This window comes from Bufo bufo, chromosome 3 (genome assembly GCF_905171765.1).
Source record: "Bufo bufo chromosome 3, aBufBuf1.1, whole genome shotgun sequence".
Classification (NCBI taxonomy): domain Eukaryota; kingdom Metazoa; phylum Chordata; class Amphibia; order Anura; family Bufonidae; genus Bufo; species Bufo bufo.
Genome location: NC_053391.1, coordinates 172,864,138 through 172,884,418, shown reverse-complemented (window position 1 = coordinate 172,884,418; position 20,281 = coordinate 172,864,138). Strand labels below are relative to the sequence as shown.

Genomic DNA, 20,281 nt, shown 5'->3' with positions numbered 1-20,281 from the left:
AAGACATTGCAGCCTTCTCATTGGCCCACAAGCTAGAAGGGAGGTTACTGATGAAAAAAAAATCTAGAATATTCAAAATTACGAATATATAGCACTATATTCTAAATATTTGCGAATTCTCAAAGTGCCGATATTCGTGATTAATATTCGCAATTCGAATATTCGCGCCCAACAATAATTGTTTCACTATTACAGCAGACTCCCTATGCGTGTTATTGCAAGGCACAGTTCTACACCCATATAAAGGCTCTATACAGCCCGGAAATAGTCGTTTTTTTATGCGATTTGTCAAAGCAAATTTTTCTAGAAAATTCGGTGAATTGGCCGAGTTACAATAGGTCTGTTAATCAGTAGGAAACAAAATAAATATATATATTTTTGTGTGTATATATTTATATATACATATACTGTATATATATTGTGTGGATTCGCTCTGGTAGTTAGGACTAGCGAATGCAGTATAGAGGCAAAGTACACAGTTCTTAAATCAAACATCGGTGTTTATTCACACATTGGTGTATAACAAAATGCAGATAAGGTGTATCACAAAACGCAGGTGGCCTGGTGTTTGTTCACACACAAGGAAAGTCCATAAACAAAAAAAGCCACCTTTTCTCCTGGGTGTTAATTCACACCCTGTTAGCAGTTCAGCCTCATCAAGTCCATAGGCGGCCTGTTCGCCTTTAGAGGGGCCTGAGTCCTCCAGCCCGGCTCAAACCTCAAATCCCAGCACAGCCCTTAGTTCACAGCACACAGACTCCTGAGCTCCACTGTCAGAGGGAGGTAAATCCACATACCTGGCAGTGCTGGCTGGTTTTTATGCCTGGCAAAACCTGGCCTGGAACATGGGGAGTAGTCACCCACCCAGCACTTTGACTACTCCCAGCAAGAGCAATCCCGGATCAGCTATGACAGCCATGCTAAATCTCAAGGTGTCAATTAGCAATAGCTGCTGCTGACACATAAAATATCGTCTCTTACTTCACCGAGGCCAGGAACCTCGGTGACACATACCTTCCATCCACGATGATTCCAGGTACCTTCTTAATATATATATATATATATATATATATATATATTTATATATTCATTTTTATTGTAAAACCTTTTTAGGTTTACAATGGCAAAACATGGGCGTGAGAAATGTCAACATCCCTGTTTGACAGTAAGTTTAAATATTCTTGTTGACATCTAGAGGCTTAAAACTCATAGGGGAAAATGGATTAGTTGTGTGTATGAGATTGATTTTTGGCAATTGCTTTATCAGAGAGGTGCCAAAGATGGGTGTGCTATATCGCCCTAGTAAGTGGCAAGTACACCTAGATTTTGACATGCATTGCTCCAAAACGTGTCACAATTTGCCAAATCTAGGTTCAGAAAAATTGTCTGTGCTTAGCCTGAGATGAAAGCATGACATTTTGCACCATAATTTTGCCACAATTCTCAAATAAAAATGTGTCTAAGTCAACCAGTACTTTGCATAGTGTTAGAGAAAAGTGTCTAGACATACAACCTATTTATCATCCAGTCTGAGCCACTAAATTGGATAATGGAGTACCGCACACTGTTTTACTCTTCCCGGTGCCAGCAAAGACCCAACTGTCATCCAATAGTATAAATATGTGGCACACAGAATATTCTTTGCAATTTAAAGGTAATTTTATTTAGTGATTTTTACAATAAGAGGTTCATGATCCAGTTTAAAGGGAATTAAATGCTGTGTAACCACTATCCATATATGAGCCAGACGTTTCGGTCCATAGGTACCTTCTTCAGCGGCTAGGAGTTTCTGTGGCCGGATATCCCTTTATCTCTGACCACAGAAACTCCAAGCCGCTGAAGAAGGTCCCTATGGATGGAAACGTCCGGCTCATATATGGATAGTGGTTATGCAGCATTTAATTTCCTATAAACTGGATCATGAACCAGACTGAGACACTATGGTAAATTTGGTGAAGGTCTAGAAAATCTAAAGTTACAGAATCCAACAGAAAAATCTCTATAACTCCATATGAATTAGTGGCGTACAGAGGTAGAGTATGGTACTTTAGAGTAATATGAATGACTTGCAGTACAGTGTAGTTTTTGTGGGAACCCTTTTAACTACCCCTTTCTCCTGGCTTATTTATTATCCAATCCTATCTCAGAGTCTTTTTAAAGGGTTGAACATTGACTTATAGGATAGCTGCTTTACACGTGGTGGCATCAGCGGCAGAGCTTGCTAACAGCTCATTTGCATCCCTTTCTTCCCAGAATTCCAGAGGAGTCTAATGTGTATGGCCAGCTTCAGGCGTAATCTCTTTTCTGCTGTCCAATTTGCAGGTTGTGGCCTCCTACCACTAGAAGACTGCTTGCTGTAGGTTATACGAATATACTGTATGATCAGGGAACTTCTCCTCATGCAGTTCTCTAGCATACTAGTACAGATTCCCTTCGATTCTTGCAAATTTTCACCTATTCCCAGCAAACCATTTTAACAATTTAGTAAGGTTATATTTTCTGCTCTGGACAACCTAAACCAGCAAGAATTTTATTTTTCTTCCCAATTAAGAATTTCATGCTGTTAGATAATTTAAACATTATTTTTAACTTTCTAAATCAAACCTTTGATGTTAATATTGGTAGATGTTCATGGTTTATTCGCCTTGTAGATTTGTCTCTTTTCCAGCAATAACATTTATTTGAGCCCTGGTTTGGCAATTACTGACCACAAAACGGGGCCAAATGCTTAACTACTACACTAATCTCTACTTAACTATTAGGCTCTTGGCCTGTAACGGTCTTCCTCTGCCAAGCCTTGTGTGGCTGTTTCATATTGCACAAGCACAAGCTTATATGATAGAAGGTATAACGTTACTACTGAAATAAAATCACTGCTTACCAAAGAAGACAAGTAGTCTTAATAACAGAGGATCAAAGTGAAATATCCAATTCTATATTTTAAGTACTTATTTGTATATTTTAAGAAATTGCATCTATTAGTGATCATTCTAGTAATCATTTCATAATATCCTAAAATATTACGCCACTCATGACACATGTACTCTCACTTGTCTCTCTAGTTTCTGAATAGCTTTAGGCTAGTTTCACATATGTGCTTAAGATTCCAGTATTCTGTTCCAGCATAGGAGCCGAATACCGGAATCTGTGGATCCGGCAGATGCTGTCCACTGCCGACACCGGTTGGATCCATTCATGTGGTCTGCCGGGTTCCAGCTTGAGTGTGGGCATTTTGCTGGACAAAATACTACTGTATGCAGCACTATTTAATACTTTTTTTTGCCATAATCTGTGATGGAGGCTCCTTATAGCTAGTGTTAGCCCCAGCTTGTGCAGATTTCAGCTTTTGGAGCACGGGCCATTGTTCTGCCAGATTCCTATACCTTGGCAGAATGCTATACCCGGAAGTGAGGCGGCCGCACCGGAATTAGCTGGAGGAGGGTGTGTGTGTGGATCTGCACAAGTGCAGATCCACTGGATTCGTAATAATAATTGCACCACCGCGGGAGAAGCACCTACTTCATTTGCATGCGCGAAACCATACATCGCACGTGCGCACTCAGGGACCGCACTACGCTCTGCTATGTGGTGACCCCACCACCCCAATATCCTGCACTCAGCTTTGCTATGTGGTGAGGTAAACAGCTCCAGATGATGTATCCGCGCGTGCGCACTCAGGGGTAGAGAGATCTGATGGAACATTTTGCACTGAAAAATCTACCTACTCCTGAGTGCGCATGCGCGGTGTGCGGTTTTGCACATGCAAATTAAGTAGGTGCTTCTCCCGCGGCAGTGCAATTATTTTCACAAAGCCAGTGGATCTGTGCTTGCGCAGATCCACACACAACCTCCTTCAGCTAATTCCGGTGCGACTGCATCACTTCCGGGTACAGCATTCTGCCAGGTAAAGGAATCTGGCAGAACACCATCACTAACTTATCTGTCCAGGCTCCAGGGGCAATATCTCCAACTTCAGAGCAACCGCATCAGAAGAGATGCCCTGTGAAGCCACGGCCCTTAGTTAAGCGACAGCATCCTTAGCTACAGGATGCAATGCTGTGTTTCTCTTACAGTGGTCGTGTGCTGGAGAAAAACTAGCAGTGCTATATTATTTAACTGTTCTGTTCCTGTGTGATGTGTCTGACTAATGGAACACTGAGTCATGGACCGATCTGGTTTTGATCCTTGAACTCTGTGCTCTATTTAAATCCCTTGCCAGTTATAGGTTTACTCCCCTCTTGTGCTCCTGTTTCTGTCTGTGAGTTCAACATTTTCAACCATTTTCTTTTTTTTAAAAGTGGCACTGAATAATACCAAATAAAATGAAGTTGCAATTAGAGATGAGAGATTTGATTTTATAGAATCTTTTGGTGTATGTGTCACAGGTAAAGGGGAAGGGAAAAACACTAGATACACACAAAAGAAATAGACAACAGTCTAGGCCTCAAAATCTAGGGAAGAGGGATGGTGACCTCCTAGTAATCCCTAGACCTTTCCCTAACTCCTGCCAGTTATATGAGCAGATCCTGATGGTGGAAATGCTCATATACCGTATACCTATGCCCTGCTAAAACTGACGAGCCCTAAGATAGGTAGCAGGGGACGAGACAGTTGGTTCCTTCCCAGATGAAGAAACCCGCGTCTCCCTGAGGCCTAGAACCAAAACACACCAGAGAACAACAAACTGAACAGGCAACTTGAACTTAGCTTTTAGATGAATGGAGAAGCTGGAGATCCAAGACAAAATAGCTCTAGCAACTCCAAGAGAAAATATCAACCGCATGGTCAGCAGTGTGAGGCAGACCTAAATAGAGCCTCATCACTGATAACAAGCAGAACCTTAGGAGAGGTGAGATCCTGCCAAACAAAAACATACAAAGAGGAAAACAGAGAGACCTGTCAGATAGCTTCACGTGCAGCAAGTCTATCCTATCTTCTCACCTCTGTCACGGGAGGGACCATGACAGTATGAGAGAGCGAGACCAAAATGTCATCAGCACCTATTCAGAGCTATTGATGCACTTTTCATTCAGATGCAATCAATTTAAATCTGAGTCAAACCTGATAATGGATGTGGTTGAATTGGACCAGAATCGAATTTACCGAAATTTGCTCATCTCTAGTTCCAATATATTCCCCAGCCGTTTGCAATATATTCAACAACTGGTTTTCCATCTTTGTGGGCCACAGCACAAAATAATAAAAGTATTATTGTCTAGTATGTATATATATAGTCCAGAGAATGAACGGCACTCCAATTGATCGTGGACAAATAACTCCTTTATTCACCCGTGCGGTGCAACGTTTTGGCTCAATACTAGAGCCTTTTTCAAGCCTTGAAAGGCTCTAGGATGGAGCCGAAACGTTGCACCGCACGGGTGAATAAAGGAGTTATTTGTCCATGATCTATTGGAGTGCCGTTCATTCTCTGGACTATTATTGGGGTAAGAAGCCTATTCCCTAAAGGACGTGCACCCAGATTTGTCCATTTGCCTGTGCCGCCATTTTTCGTTGATTATATATATATATATATATATATATATATATATATATAAAGTTTAGAATATATCTGATATGTCTATATTGATAGATATTGATAGGGTATGACATTGTTTCATAATGAGTAATGGTCTGACAGCTAAGACCCCAAAGATTCCTAGAAAAAGGAAAGGAGCTTTTGCCTCTCACAACCAGATGGTGTACAGAGAATTACACACAGATCTAGTAAAGTATTGGGACTGTATTGCGGTACCAGCATAGTGACAGTTTAAGTGGCATAAATCTGTATTGTAGTCACTTCATAATTGGTGTGGGTTTAACCTCCTTCAAGACAAGTCAATCAAATCATGAAAAAAAAGTGGATACAAAACATCCTGCACGATATGATACTAAATATGCAGATGTACATGGCTACATTTATAAAGTCACATAGAATAATGCACTATAATAATAGATGCAAACATAACATGTGGACTAAGCCCTCACTCTAGTAATAAAATCTGAGACACTTAGCCAATACATTTTGATCAAAATACATCTGTGCCCACTTACCCAGCGCTAAGGTGGTCTCAGTTAAGGCAGGTCCTATGCTAAACCTACCTATGCCGTTATGCAGCCCCTGCTCATATAGTGTGTTGCTCCTAGTTACCTCTGTGTGCATCAGCAGCCGGTGATAGGAGAAGCACACACACCTATATGTACCACCCTAATCAAGGTCACCTATTAGATAGGTGGGGCAAAAGTGCACATAAATGCTACTCCCAGGATAGGAGCATATTCACACCTGAAGGTGCCACTCCTTCAAGACAAGTCAAACAAATCATGAAAAAAGAAAAAGGGGATACAAAACATCCTGCACGATATGATACTAAATATGCGGATGTGCATGGCTACATTTATAAAGTCACAAGGCATATTTAGTATCATATGGTACAGGATGTTTTGTATCCCCTTTTTTTAAAGATTTTTTTTGACTTATCTTGAAGGAGTGGCACCTTCAGGTGTGAATACGCTCCTACAGTCGTGGCCAAAAGTTTTGAGAATGACACAAATATTAGTTTTCACAAAGTTTGCTGCTAAACTGCTTTTAGATCTTTGTTTCAGTTGTTTCTGTGATGTAGTAAAATATAATTACACGCACTTCATACGTTTCAAAGGCTTTTATCGACAATTACATGACATTTATGCAAAGAGTCAGTATTTGCAGTGTTGGCCCTTCTTTTTCAGGACCTCTGCAATTCGACTGTGCATGCTCTCAATCACCTTCTGGGCCAATTCCTGACTGATAGCAACCCATTCTTTCATAATCACTTCTTGGAGTTTGTCAGAATTAGTGGGTTTTTGTTTGTGCACCCGCCTCTTGAGGATTGACCACAAGTTCTCAATGGGATTAAGATCTGGGGAGTTTCCAGGCCATGGACCCAAAATGTCAACGTTTTGGTCCCAGAGCCACTTAGTTATCACTTTTTCCTTATTGCACGGTGCTCCATCGTGCTGGAAAATGCATTGTTCTTCACCAAACTGTTGTTGGCTTGTTGGAAGAAGTTGCTGTTGGAGGGTGTTTTGGTACCATTATTTATTCATGACTGTGTTTTTGGGCAAAATTGTGAGTGAGCCCACTCCCTTGGATGAGAAGCAACCCCACACATGAATGGTCTCAGGATGCTTTACTGTTGGCATGACACAGGACTGATGGTAGCACTCACCTTTTCTTCTCCGGACAAGCCTTTTTCCAGATGCCCCAAAACAATCGGAAAGAGGCTTCATCAGAGAATATGACTTTGCCCCAGACCACAGCAGTCCATTCACCATACTTTCTGCAGAAGATCAATCTGTCCCTGATGTTTTTTTGGAGAGAAGTGGCTTCTTTGCTTCCCTTCTTGACACCAGGCAATCTTCCAAAAGTCTTCGCCTCACTGTGCGTGCAGATGCGCTCACACCTGCCTGCTGCCATTCCTGAGCAAGCTCTGCACTGGTGGCACTCCGATCCCGCAGCTAAATCCTCTTTAGGAGACGATCCTGGCGCTTGCTGGACTTTCTTGGACGCCCTGAAGCCTTCTTAACAAGAATTGAACCTCTTTCCTTGAAGTTCTTGATGATCCTATAAATTTTTGATTGAGGTGCAATCTTAGTAGCCACAATATCCTTGCCTGTGAAGCCATTTTTATGCAACACAATGATGGCTGCACGCGTTTCTTTGCAGGTCACCATGGTTAACAATGGAAGAACAATGATTTCAAGCATAACCCTCCTTTTAACATGTCAAGTCTGCCATTTTAACCCAATCAGCCTGACATAATGATCTCCAGCCTTGTGCTCGTCAACATTCTCACCTGAGTTAACAAGACGATTACTGAAATGATCTCAGAAGGTCCTTTAATGACAGCAATGAAATGCAGTGGAAAGGTTTTTTGGGGATTAAGTTAATTTTCATGGCAAAGAAGGACTATGCAATTCATCTGATCACTCTTCATAACATTCTGGAGTATATGCAAATTGCTATTATAAAAACTTAAGCAGCAACTTTTCCAATTTCCAATATTTATGTATTTCTCAAAACTTTTGGCCACGACTGTACTCTGGGTGTAGCATTCATGTGCACTTTTGCCCCACCTATCTAAGAGGTGACCTTGATTAGGGTGGCACATATAGGTGTGTGTGGTGCTCCTCTCACCAGTTGCTGCTGCACATAGAGGTAACTAGCAGCAACACACTATATGTGCAGGGTCTGCGCTCCTGAACATAGATGCATAACGGCATAGGCAGGTTTAGCGTAGGACCCGCCTGAACTGAGACCACCTTGGCGCTAGGTAGGTGGGCACAGATGTATTTTGATCAAAATGTATTGACCAAGTGTCTCAGATTTTATTACTAGAGTGAGGGCTTACTCCATATGTTATGTTTGCATCTATTACTATAGTGCATTATTCTCTGTGACTTTATAAATGGGTTCAACCTCCACTAATAATAATAAAATTATGGCATGAGTTAAGATGTTAATACACTTTCAATAGTGGCTGATCAAACAATGATTTGGCCGACAGCTACATTATCTCTAATTGCACTATTGGTGGCTTATCTGTTGAAAGAACAAAAGGCTCAGGAGTTCAAATTGAATACTTCGATCCTTCTCTCCATGAAAATGAAAGGTACAGCAAACAATACTCCAATGTGCATGAGTGACCTTTATACATGACCTCAACTCAATAGAAAGAAAGTCTTTAAGCTTTTTAATACATTAATCTAAAGAAAGGGTGCCAATGTAGCACATTATATATTGCCAACAAATGCCTCAAAGGAATCTGTGGACATGATCTATTTTAATCAATAGCCTAAATACCGTCTACAAACTATTTGCCACCTGCAATTCTTGTGTCCTTAAGCTAGATTGTCTAGGCTGCAATGATCGAATACAGGACATAGCTTCTTAATATTAAACTCTACACTTTGACGGTTCTGTACAAGGCTCAATTATGGACAGGTCAATTTATTACACCAACCAAGAAAATAAGAGGCACGGGTAAAATGGTGTCACTTTAGATTTATATCTTATGAAGGAGCAGGGATCTATTGATACTGAGTTTGTACTGAATGATCTCTCTATTTTTTGTTTCAGAATAATGGTTCCTTGATATGGTGCCAGAACCACAAGCAATGCTCAAAGGTAAGCACATGATTTTGTCCTTTAATGCTTGTTGATTGTTATATCTTGATTAAAAAAAAGAAAGTGAGAAAAATGAACCATTAATAGAAGATGTGGAGAATGCTCTCTCTTTGTGTGATTCATCCTTCTGTCATTACTGCCAGGGCTTTTTAACCACCTCAGCCCCCAGTGCTTAAACACCCTGAAAGACCAGGCCACTTTTTACACTTCTGACCTACACTACTTTCACCGTTTATTGCTCGGTCATGCAACTTACCACCCAAATGAATTTTACCTCCTTTTCTTCTCACTAATAGAGCTTTCATTTGGTGGTATTTCATTGCTGCTGACATTTTTACTTTTTTTGTTATTAATCGAAATTTAACGATTCTTTTGCAAAAAAATGACATTTTTCACTTTCAGTTGTAAAATTTTGCAAAAAAAAACGACATCCATATAGAAATTTTGCTCTAAATTTATAGTTCTACATGTCTTTGATAAAAAAAAAATGTTTGGGTAAAAAAAAAATGGTTTGGGTAAAAGTTATAGCGTTTACAAACTATGGTACAAAAATGTGAATTTCCGCTTTTTGAAGCAGCTCTGACTTTCTGAGCACCTGTCATGTTTCCTGAGGTTCTACAATGCCCAGACAGTACAAACACCCCACAAATGACCCTATTTCTGAAAGTAGACACCCTAAGGTATTCGCTGATGGGCATAGTGAGTTCATAGAACTTTTTATTTTTTGTCACAAGTTAGCGGAAAATGATGATTTTCTTTTTTTATTATTTTTTCTTACAAAGTCTCATATTCCACTAACTTGTGACAAAAAATAAAAAGTTCTATGAACTCACTATGCCCATCAGCAAATACCTTGGGGTCTCTTCTTTCCAAAATGGGGTCACTTGTGGGGTAGTTATACTGCCCTGGCATTCTAGGGGCCCAAATGTGTGGTAAGGAGTTTGAAATCAAATTCTGTAAAAAATGACCTGTGAAATCCGAAAGGTGCTCTTTGGAATATGGGCCCCTTTGCCCACCTAGGCTGCAAAAAAGTGTCACACATCTGGTATCTCCGTACTCAGGAGAAGGTGGGGAATGTGTTTTGGGGTGTCATTTTATATATACCCATGCTGGGTGAGAGAAATATCTTGGCAAAAGACAACTTTTCCCATTTTTTTTATACAAAGTTGTCATTTGACCAAGATATTTATCTCACCCAGCATGGGTATATGTAAAAAGACACCCCAAAACACATTCCTCAACTTCTCCTGAGTACGGGGATACCAGATGTGTGACACTTTTTTGCAGCCTAGGTGGGCAAAGGGGCCCATATTCCAAAGAGCACCTTTCGGATTTCACAGGTCATTTTTTACTGAATTTGATTTCAAACTCCTTACCACACATTTGGGCCCCTAGAATACCAGGGCAGTATAACTACCCCACAAGTGACCCCATTTTGGAAAGAAGACACCCCAAGGTATTCCGTGAGGGGCATGGCGAGTTCCTAGAATTTTTTATTTTTTGTCACAAGTTAGTGGAAAATGATGATTTTTTTTTTTTATACAAAGTCTCATATTCCACAAACTTGTGACAAAAAATAAAAACTTCCATGAACTCACTATGCCCATCAGCGAATACCTTGGGGTCTCTTCTTTCCAAAATGGGGTCACTTGTGGGGTAGTTATACTGCCCTGGCATTCTAGGGGCCCAAATGTGTGGTAAGTAGGTAAATGACCTGTGAAATCCGAAAGGTGCTCTTTGGAATGTGGGCCCCTTTGCCCACCTAGGCTGCAAAAAAGTGTCACACATCTGGTATCTCTGTATTCAGGAGAAGTTGAGGAATGTGTTTTGGGGTGTCTTTTTACATATACCCATGCTGGGTGAGATAAATATCTTGGTCAAATGCCAACTTTGTATAAAAAAATGGGAAAAGTTGTCTTTTGCCAAGATATTTCTCTCACCCAGCATGGGTATATGTAAAATGACACCCCAAAACACATTCCCCAACTTCTCCCGATTACGGAGATACCAGATGTGTGACACTTTTTTGCAGCCGAGGTGGGCAAAGGGGCCCATATTCAAAAGAGCACCTTTCGGATTTCACAGGTCATTTTTTACAGAATTTGATTTCAAACTCCTTACCACACATTTGGGCCCCTAGAATGCCAGGGCAGTATAACTACCCCACAAGTGACCCCATTTTGGAAAGAAGAGACCCCAAGGTATTCGCTGATGGGCATAGTGAGTTCATGGAAGTTTTTATTTTTTGTCACAAGTTAGTGGAATATGAGACTTTGTATAAAAAAAAAAAAAAAAGAAAAATAAGCATTTTCCACTAACTTGTGACAAAAAATAAAAAATTCTAGGAACTCGCCATGCCCCTCACGGAATACCTTGGGGTGTCTTCTTTCCAAAATGGGGTCACTTGTGGGGTAGTTATACTGCCCTGGCATTTTCCAGGGGCCCTAATGTGTGGTAAGTAGGTAAATGACCTGTGAAATCCTAAAGGTGCTCTTTGGAATATGGGCCCCTTTGCCCACCTAGGCTGCAAAAAAGTGTCACACATGTGGTATCGCCGTATTCAGGAGAAGTTGGGGAATGTGTTTTGGGGTGTCATTTTACATATACCCATGCTGGGTGAGAGAAATATCTTGGCAAAAGACAACTTTTCCCATTTTTTTATACAAAGTTGGCATTTGACCAAGATATTTCTCTCACCCAGCATGGGTATATGTAAAATGACACCCCAAAACACATTCCCCAACTTCTCCTGAGTACGGCGATACCAGATGTGTGACACTTTTTTGCAGCCTAGATGCGCAAAGGTGCCCAAATTCCTTTTAGGAGGGCATTTTTAGACATTTGGATACCAGACTTCTTCTCACGCTTTGGGGCCCCTAGAATGCCAGGGCAGTATAAATACCCCAAATGTGACCCCATTTTGGAAAGAAGACACCCCAAGGTATTCAATGAGGGGCATGGCGAGTTCATAGAAATTTTTTTTTTTGGCACAAGTTAGCGGAAATTGATATTTTTAATTTTTTTCTCACAAAGTCTCCCGTTCCGCTAACTTGGGACAAAAATTTCAATCTTTCATGGACTCAATATGCCCCTCACGGAATACCTGGGGGTGTCTTCTTTCCGAAATGGGGTCACATGTGGGGTATTTATACTGCCCTGGCATTCTAGGGGCCCTAAAGCGTGAGAAGAAGTCTGGAATATAAATGTCTAAAAAATTTTACGCATTTGGATTCCGTGAGGGGTATGGTGAGTTCATGTGAGATTTTATTTTTTGACACAAGTTAGTGGAATATGAGACTTTGTAAGAAAAAAAATAAATAATTCCGCTAACTTGGGCCAAAAAAATATCTGAATGGAGCCTTACAGAGGGGTGATCAATGACAGGGGGGTGATCAATGACAGGGGGGTGATCAATGACAGGGGGGTGATCAGGGAGTCTATATGGGGTGATAACCACAGTCATTGATCACGCCCGTGTAAGGCTTCATTCAGACGTCCGGATGCGTTTTGCGGATCCGATCCATCTATCAGTGCATCCGTAAAAATCATGCGGACATCTGAATGGAGCTTTACAGGGGGGTAATCAATGACAGGGGGGTAATCAGGGAGTCTATATGGGGTGATCACCACAGTCATTGATCGTGCCCCTGTAAGGCTTCATTCAGACGTCCGGATGCGTTTTGCGGATCCGATCCATCTATCAGTGCATCCGTAAAAATCATGCGGACATCTGAATGGAGCTTTACAGGGGGGTAATCAATGACAGGGGGGTAATCAGGGAGTCTATATGGGGTGATCACCACAGTCATTGATCATGCCCCTGTAAGGCTTCATTCAGACGTCCGGATGCGTTTTGCGGATCCGATCCATCTATCAGTGCATCCGTAAAAATCATGCGGACATCTGAATGGAGCTTTACAGGGGGGTAATCAATGACAGGGGGGTGATCACCACAGTCATTGATCATGCCCCTGTAAGGCTTCATTCAGACGACCGGATGCGTTTTGCGGATCCGATCCATGTATCAGTGCATCCGTAAAAATCATGCGGACATCTGAATGGAGCTTTACAGGGGGGTGATCAGGGAGTCTATATGGGGTGATCACCACAGTCATTGATCATGCCCCTGTAAGGCTTCATTCAGACGTCCGGATGCGTTTTGCGGATCCGATCCATCTATCAGTGGATCCGTAAAAATCATGCGGACGTCTGAATGGAGCTTTACAGGGGGGTAATCAATGACAGGGGGGTAATCAATGACAGGGGGGTGATCAGGGAGTCTATATGGGGTGATCACCACAGTCATTGATCACGCCCCTGTAAGGCTTCATTCAGACGTCCGGATGCGTTTTGCGGATCCGATCCATCTATCAGTGGATCCGTAAAAAACATGCGGACGTCTGAATGGAGCTTTACAGGGGGTTGATCAATGACAGGGGGGTAATCAATGACAGGGGGGTGATCAGGGAGTCTATAAGGGGTGATCAGGGGTGATTAGGGGTGATCAGGGGCTAATAAGGGGTTAATAAGTGACGGGGGGGGGGGGTGTAGTGTAGTGTAGTGGTGCTTGGTGCTACTTTACTGAGCTACCTGTGTCCTCTGGTGGTCGATCCAAACAAAGGGGACCACCAGAGGACCAGGTAGCAGGTATATTAGACGCTGTTATCAAAACAGCGTCTAATATACCTGTTAGGGGTTAAAAAAAAAACATCTCCAGCCTGCCAGCGAACGATCGCCGCTGGCAGGCTGGAGATCAACTCTCTTACCTTCCGTTCCTGTGAGCGCGCGCGCCTGTGTGCGCGCGTTCACAGGAAGTCTCGCGTCTCGCGAGATGACGCGTATATGCGTGACTGTGCGCAGCGCTGCCACCTCCGGAACGCGATCCTGCGTTAGGCGGTCCGGAGGTGGTTAAGTACCATAATAACTCCTTCACTGTTGAGGACTCCATTTAAACATTGCTTTTCAGTGATAGTGCTTATTCAAGACTTGAAAAGTCTAGAATAGAAGTAAGTACTTGTTCATTTAACCCCTTGTCTCTCTGGGAGGGGTAGCTGATCAGATGCTTCTAATGATTTAGGGGTTGAAGACAGCTCATTATTTATTGCAGCCCTGCCATTAAAAGCCCAAAGAGCAAATAAACTTATGGCTAATTAATTCTATTAGACTATTAGACAGAAATCTGATTAAGATGTGTAGACGAAATATGTGTTTCATCAAATGGTATGGTAATTTAGATTGAGATCTGTAATATGTGTATGAATATCTATCTATCTATCTATCTATCTATCTATCTATCTATCTATCTATCTATCTCTCTATTTCTCTTTTTAGTTGTATATGTATTGCATCTGTATCTTATATTATTTTTAGAGATAAGCAAATTGATGCGAAATAAATCAAATTTGCCAAAAGTAAAAAAAAAATAATTCAATTCTAATGTATCGGAAACTTTTGTGGTTAATTTCGGATGAATCATTCAAAATGGCTGCCATCATCATTTTACAGATGACAAGACAGAGAAGAAATAATCTGCTACCAAAAAAGGATACTATTTGGAAAAGAAAATAATTTACAGAAAAATCCAGCAGTGCAGTGTGTTTTTAAACAGGCTGTTTGTTACTCATAGCATCCATTTACTCATAGTCCTACATGTTAGTCACTCTAACATTACTAATGCTGTCTTGGCATTAACAAGCTTGAAAGTGTCATACACAACTTTTCACGGCAATTGATCTTGTGAAAATACCAAGGTGGATTTTGTGAGAATTCCAAATCCAGCAGGCACACCAATGATGACCTATGTTAAAGTAGGCAATAAAAAAACTCAAAACTGGACAGCACTCCTAGTGATCAAGATATGTGGGTGCCAACTCACCCCTAAAGATGGAAAATTGAGTGCAGAACAAGGGATAGAGGCAGCACTCCAAATATGTTGCAAAAAGTGGTTCTCCTTTATTCCAGATACAACATTTCAGCTTGATAAAGTCTATAACAGCTGAAACTTGGCAACTAGAATAAAGTAGAACCACGTTTTGCAACATATTTGGAGTGCTGCCTCTATCCCTTGTTCTGATTTTGGATATTATATCTTAAAGAGGGTTTACCTTGAGAAACATTTGTCACATATACAGGTGAAACTCAAAAAATTAGAATATCATGCAAAAGTACATTTATTTCAGTAATGCAAATTAAAAGGAGTTGCATTAATGCAGCTTAAAATTAGAATTTTGTGAAAAGGTTCAATATTCTAGGCTCAAAGTGTCAGACTCTAGTCAGCTAATTAATCCATATCCCCTGAGCAAAGGGTACCTCAAAATTGTGACTTTGGGGTTTCATAAACTGTAAGCCATAATCATCCAAATAATACCAAATAAAGGCGTGAAATATCTCGCTTTGCATGTAATGAGTCTATGTCATGTTAGTTTCACCTTTTAAGTTGCATTACTGAAATAAATGAACTTTGCACGATATTCAAATTTTACGAGTTTCACCTGTATATAGATTGAGCAAGAAATGTTTTATCTCTGTAAACTGTTAGGGCCCACCAATTACTAGAGCAGAAGTTTGATGTCCTCTGTTTTCTATAAGTGAACCAACAGCGGGGAAGAGCTGAGAAGAGGTTATGTTTGAGCAGGTAGTATCCATTCTTCAGTTTTGGAGATATGATAAAAAATAAAACTTTTAATGACATGGCAGCAGATTGACTAACCATTGAAAGCTTAAATTGAACAGGTACTTATTCCTATATTTCTTATTGGATCACAAGGAATCTTGATAAAAAAAAAATATCTTCAAGGTAGTGGAGATGGACAATGTGATGTTTTACCAAGCTCTACTATTCATAGACCATTTTGATATATAGTATCTCTCTCAAAAATGAGTACACCCATCACATTTTTGTAAGTATTTTATTATATGTTTTCATGGGACAACACTGAAGATATGACACTTTGATACAATGTAAAGTAGTCAGTGTACAGCTTGTATAACAGGGTAAATTTGGTGTGCCCTCAAAATAACTCAACACACAGCCAATAATTTCTAAACCACTGGCAACAAAAATAAGTACATCCCTAAGTGAAAATGGCCAAATTGTGCCCAAAGTGTCAATATTTTGTGTGGCCACCATTACTGACTTAACTCTCTTGGGCATGGAGTTCTCTAGAGCTTCACAGGTTGCCATTGGAATCCTCTATCACTCCTCCATGATGACATCACATAGCTGGTGGATGTTAGAGATCTTGCGCTCCTCCTCCTTCCATTTGAGGATGCCCTACATATGCTCAATAGGGTTTAGGTCATCTTGGAGGTCTGTTTGGGGTTGTTATCATGTTGGAATACTACTTCAGAATGTCACAGTACATGTTGGCATTCATGGTTCCTTCAATGAACTGTAACTCCCCACAGCCGGCAGAACTCATGCAGCCCCAAACCATGACACTCCCACTACCATACTTGAATGTAGGGAAGACACACTTGTCTTTGTATGCCTCACCTGGTTGCTGCCACACATGCTTAACACCATCTGAACCAAATAAGTTTATCTTGGTCTCATCAGACCACAGCACATAGTTCCAGTAATCAATGTCCTTAGTCTGCTTGTCTTCAGCAAACTGTTTGCGGGCTTTCTTGTGCATCATCTTTAGATGAGGCTTCCTTCTGGAATGACAGCCATGCAGACCAATTTGATGCAGTGTGAGTTGTATGGTCTGAGCACTGACAGGCTGACACCCCACCACTTTAACCTCTGCAGCAATGCTGGCAGCACTCATATGTCTACTTTGAAAAGACCACTTATGGATATGACTCTGAGCACATGCACTAAAATTCATTGGTCATCCAATGTGAGGCCTGCTCTGTTCTTGTTAAACCACCGTATGGTCTCGGCCACCGTGCTACATCTCAGTTTCAGGGTGTTGGCAATATTTTTATAGCCTAGGCCATCTTTAAGTACAGCAAAAAAAAATATTTTTTTAATCCTCAGAGAGTTCTTTGCCATGAGGTGCCATATTTAACTTCCAGTGACCAGTATGAGAGAGTGTGAGAGCGATAACACCAAATTTAACACACCTACTCCCCATTCACACCTGAGACCTTGAAACACCAACAAGTCACATGACACGAGGGAGAGCGAAAATGGCTAATTGGGAACAATTTGGCCATTTTTTACTTGAGGTGAACTCACTTTTGTTGCCAGCAGTTTAGACATTAATGGCTGTGTTTTAAATTATTTTGAGGGCACACCAAATTTACACTGTTATACAAGCTGTACACTGACTACTTTACATTGTTTTAAAATGTCATATCTTGAGTGTTGTCCCATGAAAAGATATAATAAAATATTTAAAAAAAATGGGAGAGGTGTACTCACTTTTGTGAGATACTGTATATATAAATCTTAGCGTGTCTTTTTCTTGTAGAACTCTTATATACAGTTGCAAGAAAAAGTATGTGAACCTTTTGAAATGATATGGATTTCTGCACAAATTGGTCATAAAATGTGATCTGATCTTCATCTAAGTCACAACAATAGACAATCACAGTCTGCTTAAACTAATAACACACAAATAATTAAATGTTACCATGTTTTTATTGAACACACCATGTAAACATTCACAGTGTAGGTGGAAAAAGTATGTGAACCCTTGAATTTAATAACTGGTTGAACCTCCTTTGGCAGCAATAACTTCAACCAAATGTTTCCTGTAGTTGCAGATCAGACGTGCACAACGGTCAGGAGTAATTCTTGACTATTCCTCTTTACAGAATTGTTTCAGTTCAGCAATATTCTTGGGATATCTGGTGTGAATCACTTTCTTGAGGGCATGCCACAGCATCTCAATCGGGTTGAGGTCAGGACTCTGACTGGGCAACTCCAGAAGGCGTATTTTCTTCTGTTTAAGCCATTCTGTTGTAGATTTACTTCTATGCTTTGGGTCGTTGTCCTGTTGCAACACCCATCTTCTGTTGAGCTTCAGCTGGTGGACAGATGGCCTTAAGTTCTCCTGCAAAATGTCTTGATAAACTTGAGAATTCATTTTTCCTTCGATGATAGCAATCCATCTAGGCCCTGATGCAGCAAAGCAGCCCCAAACCATGATGCCCCCACCACAATACTTCACAGTTGGGATGAGGTTTTGATGTTGGTGTCCTGTGCCTCTTTTTCTCCTCACATAGTGTAGTGTGTTTCTTCCAAACAACTCAACTTTGTTTTTTATCTGTCCACAGAATATTTTGCCAGTACTGCTGTGGAACATCCAGGTGCTCTTGTGCAAACTCTAAACGTGCAGCATTGTTTTTTTTGGACAGCAGTGGCTTCCTCTGTGGTATCCTCCCATGAAATCCATTCTTGTTTAGTGTTTTACGTATCGTTGATTCGCTAACAGGGATGTTCGCATATGCCAGAGACTTTTGTAAGTCTTTAGCTGACACTCTAGGATTCTTCTTCACCTCATTGAGCAGTCTGCGCTCTGATCTTGCAGTCATCTTTACAGGACGGCCACTCCTAGGGAGAGTAGCAGTAGTGCTGAACTTTCTCCATTTATAGACAATTTGTCTAACCGTGGACTGATGAACAGCAATGCTTTTGGAGATACTTTTATAACCCTTTCCAGCTTTATGCAAGTCAACAATTCTTAATCGTAGGTCTTCTGAGAGTTCTTTTGTGCGAGGCATCATTCACATCAGGCAATGCTTCTTGTGAAAAGCAAACCCAGAACTGGTGTGTGTTTTTTACAGGGCAGGATAGCTGTAACCAACACCTCCAATCTCATCTCATTGATTGGACTCCAGTTGGCTGACACCTCACTCCAATTAGCTCTTGGAGATGTCATTAGTCTAGGGTTTCACATACTTTTTCCACATGCACTGTGAATATTTACATGGTGTGTTCAATAAAAACATGGTAACATTTAATTCTTTGTGTGTTATTAGTTTGAGTAGACTGTGATTGTCTATTGTTGTGACTTAGATGAAGATCAGATCACATTTTATAACCAATTTGTGCAGAAATCCATATCATTCCAAAGGGTTCACAAACTTTTTCTTGCAACTGTACAATCTACAGCATTGCAGAATACATTACTAGTAACATTGTAATGTACTGAAGCTAGCAGTGTGAATCCAGTTGATTAATGTGAATGTACATTTGCGTCCATTAAATAGGATGCATTCAGTGATTAAATCAACAAGAATAATGTAGAGAACATTTTGAGCTGTATAGCTTCATCCCATTTGACTATTTAATGTCAGTGAATTATATCTACAGACAGTTAGATACTTGGCCACCATTTAAACATTTAGACTAATCTGATTAGAGATGTCCAAATTGTATATGTGGTCTGCAGTTTATGGATCATCTTCCCTTTTATGATCCTCTTGAGATTCCTGGTCTTTAGCTTTTGACCGAGGATAATAACTTAGAGCATAAATAAGGTAGATGATTATTCCACATTATTGGAGTTTACCCTGCCATATTAAGATTGATGTCAGTGTTGGCAGTGCTTCGCAGCTGGGCCAAATCCAGCATAAATGATTAAAATAATAAAATACTAGTCAAGTGTTCTGTCTGCATGAACAATGTGGCTTACTGTTTAATTCTGAACAAGTCAGGGTTCTATGTATGCCAACGGAGCAGGGATGTTGCACATAGGAAAAGCTGCTTCTTTCTGAGATAAATTTCAAGAAAATGATCTGCATAGTCATGTGACATCCTTCACAAAAATACTATTAAATAAAAGGCATATTAGGTACTAGTTAAAAAAAGTATAATAAAATAAATGACCTGTTATTTTTTTATTCCCATTTTATTTTCATATAGTAGAAAACAACACATATTGTAATAGAAAAAAACAGCCAATACAAGGAAGCCACTATACAAAAATAGTCAGCTATCCTATAACGAATAGCAGAATCCTACAGAGATTATAAATAGGGCTGTAAATTCATACTTACTACATATAATAAAACTATAAGCACCCATCCCTTCCCCCCCTGTTATTTAAGTATTTTTTATTTATTTTTTTAAATGTCCATGTCACTATCAATATATTCTTTTGAATGTACAGTACAGACCAAAAGTTTGGACACACCTTCTCATTCAAAGAGTTTTCTTTATTT

At 40.4% G+C, this 20,281-nt stretch overlaps 1 protein-coding gene across 1 annotated transcript in view; it reads left to right on the top strand.

Moving 5' to 3' along the window:
* Positions 1-20,281, top strand: part of ANOS1 (anosmin 1) — a 191,825-nt gene that overhangs the window by 42,659 nt on the left and 128,885 nt on the right. The window contains exon 2 of the mRNA XM_040423757.1: positions 9,116-9,163. Coding sequence (XP_040279691.1) covers positions 9,116-9,163 — 48 coding nt within the window. The remainder of the gene's footprint in view (positions 1-9,115; positions 9,164-20,281) is intronic.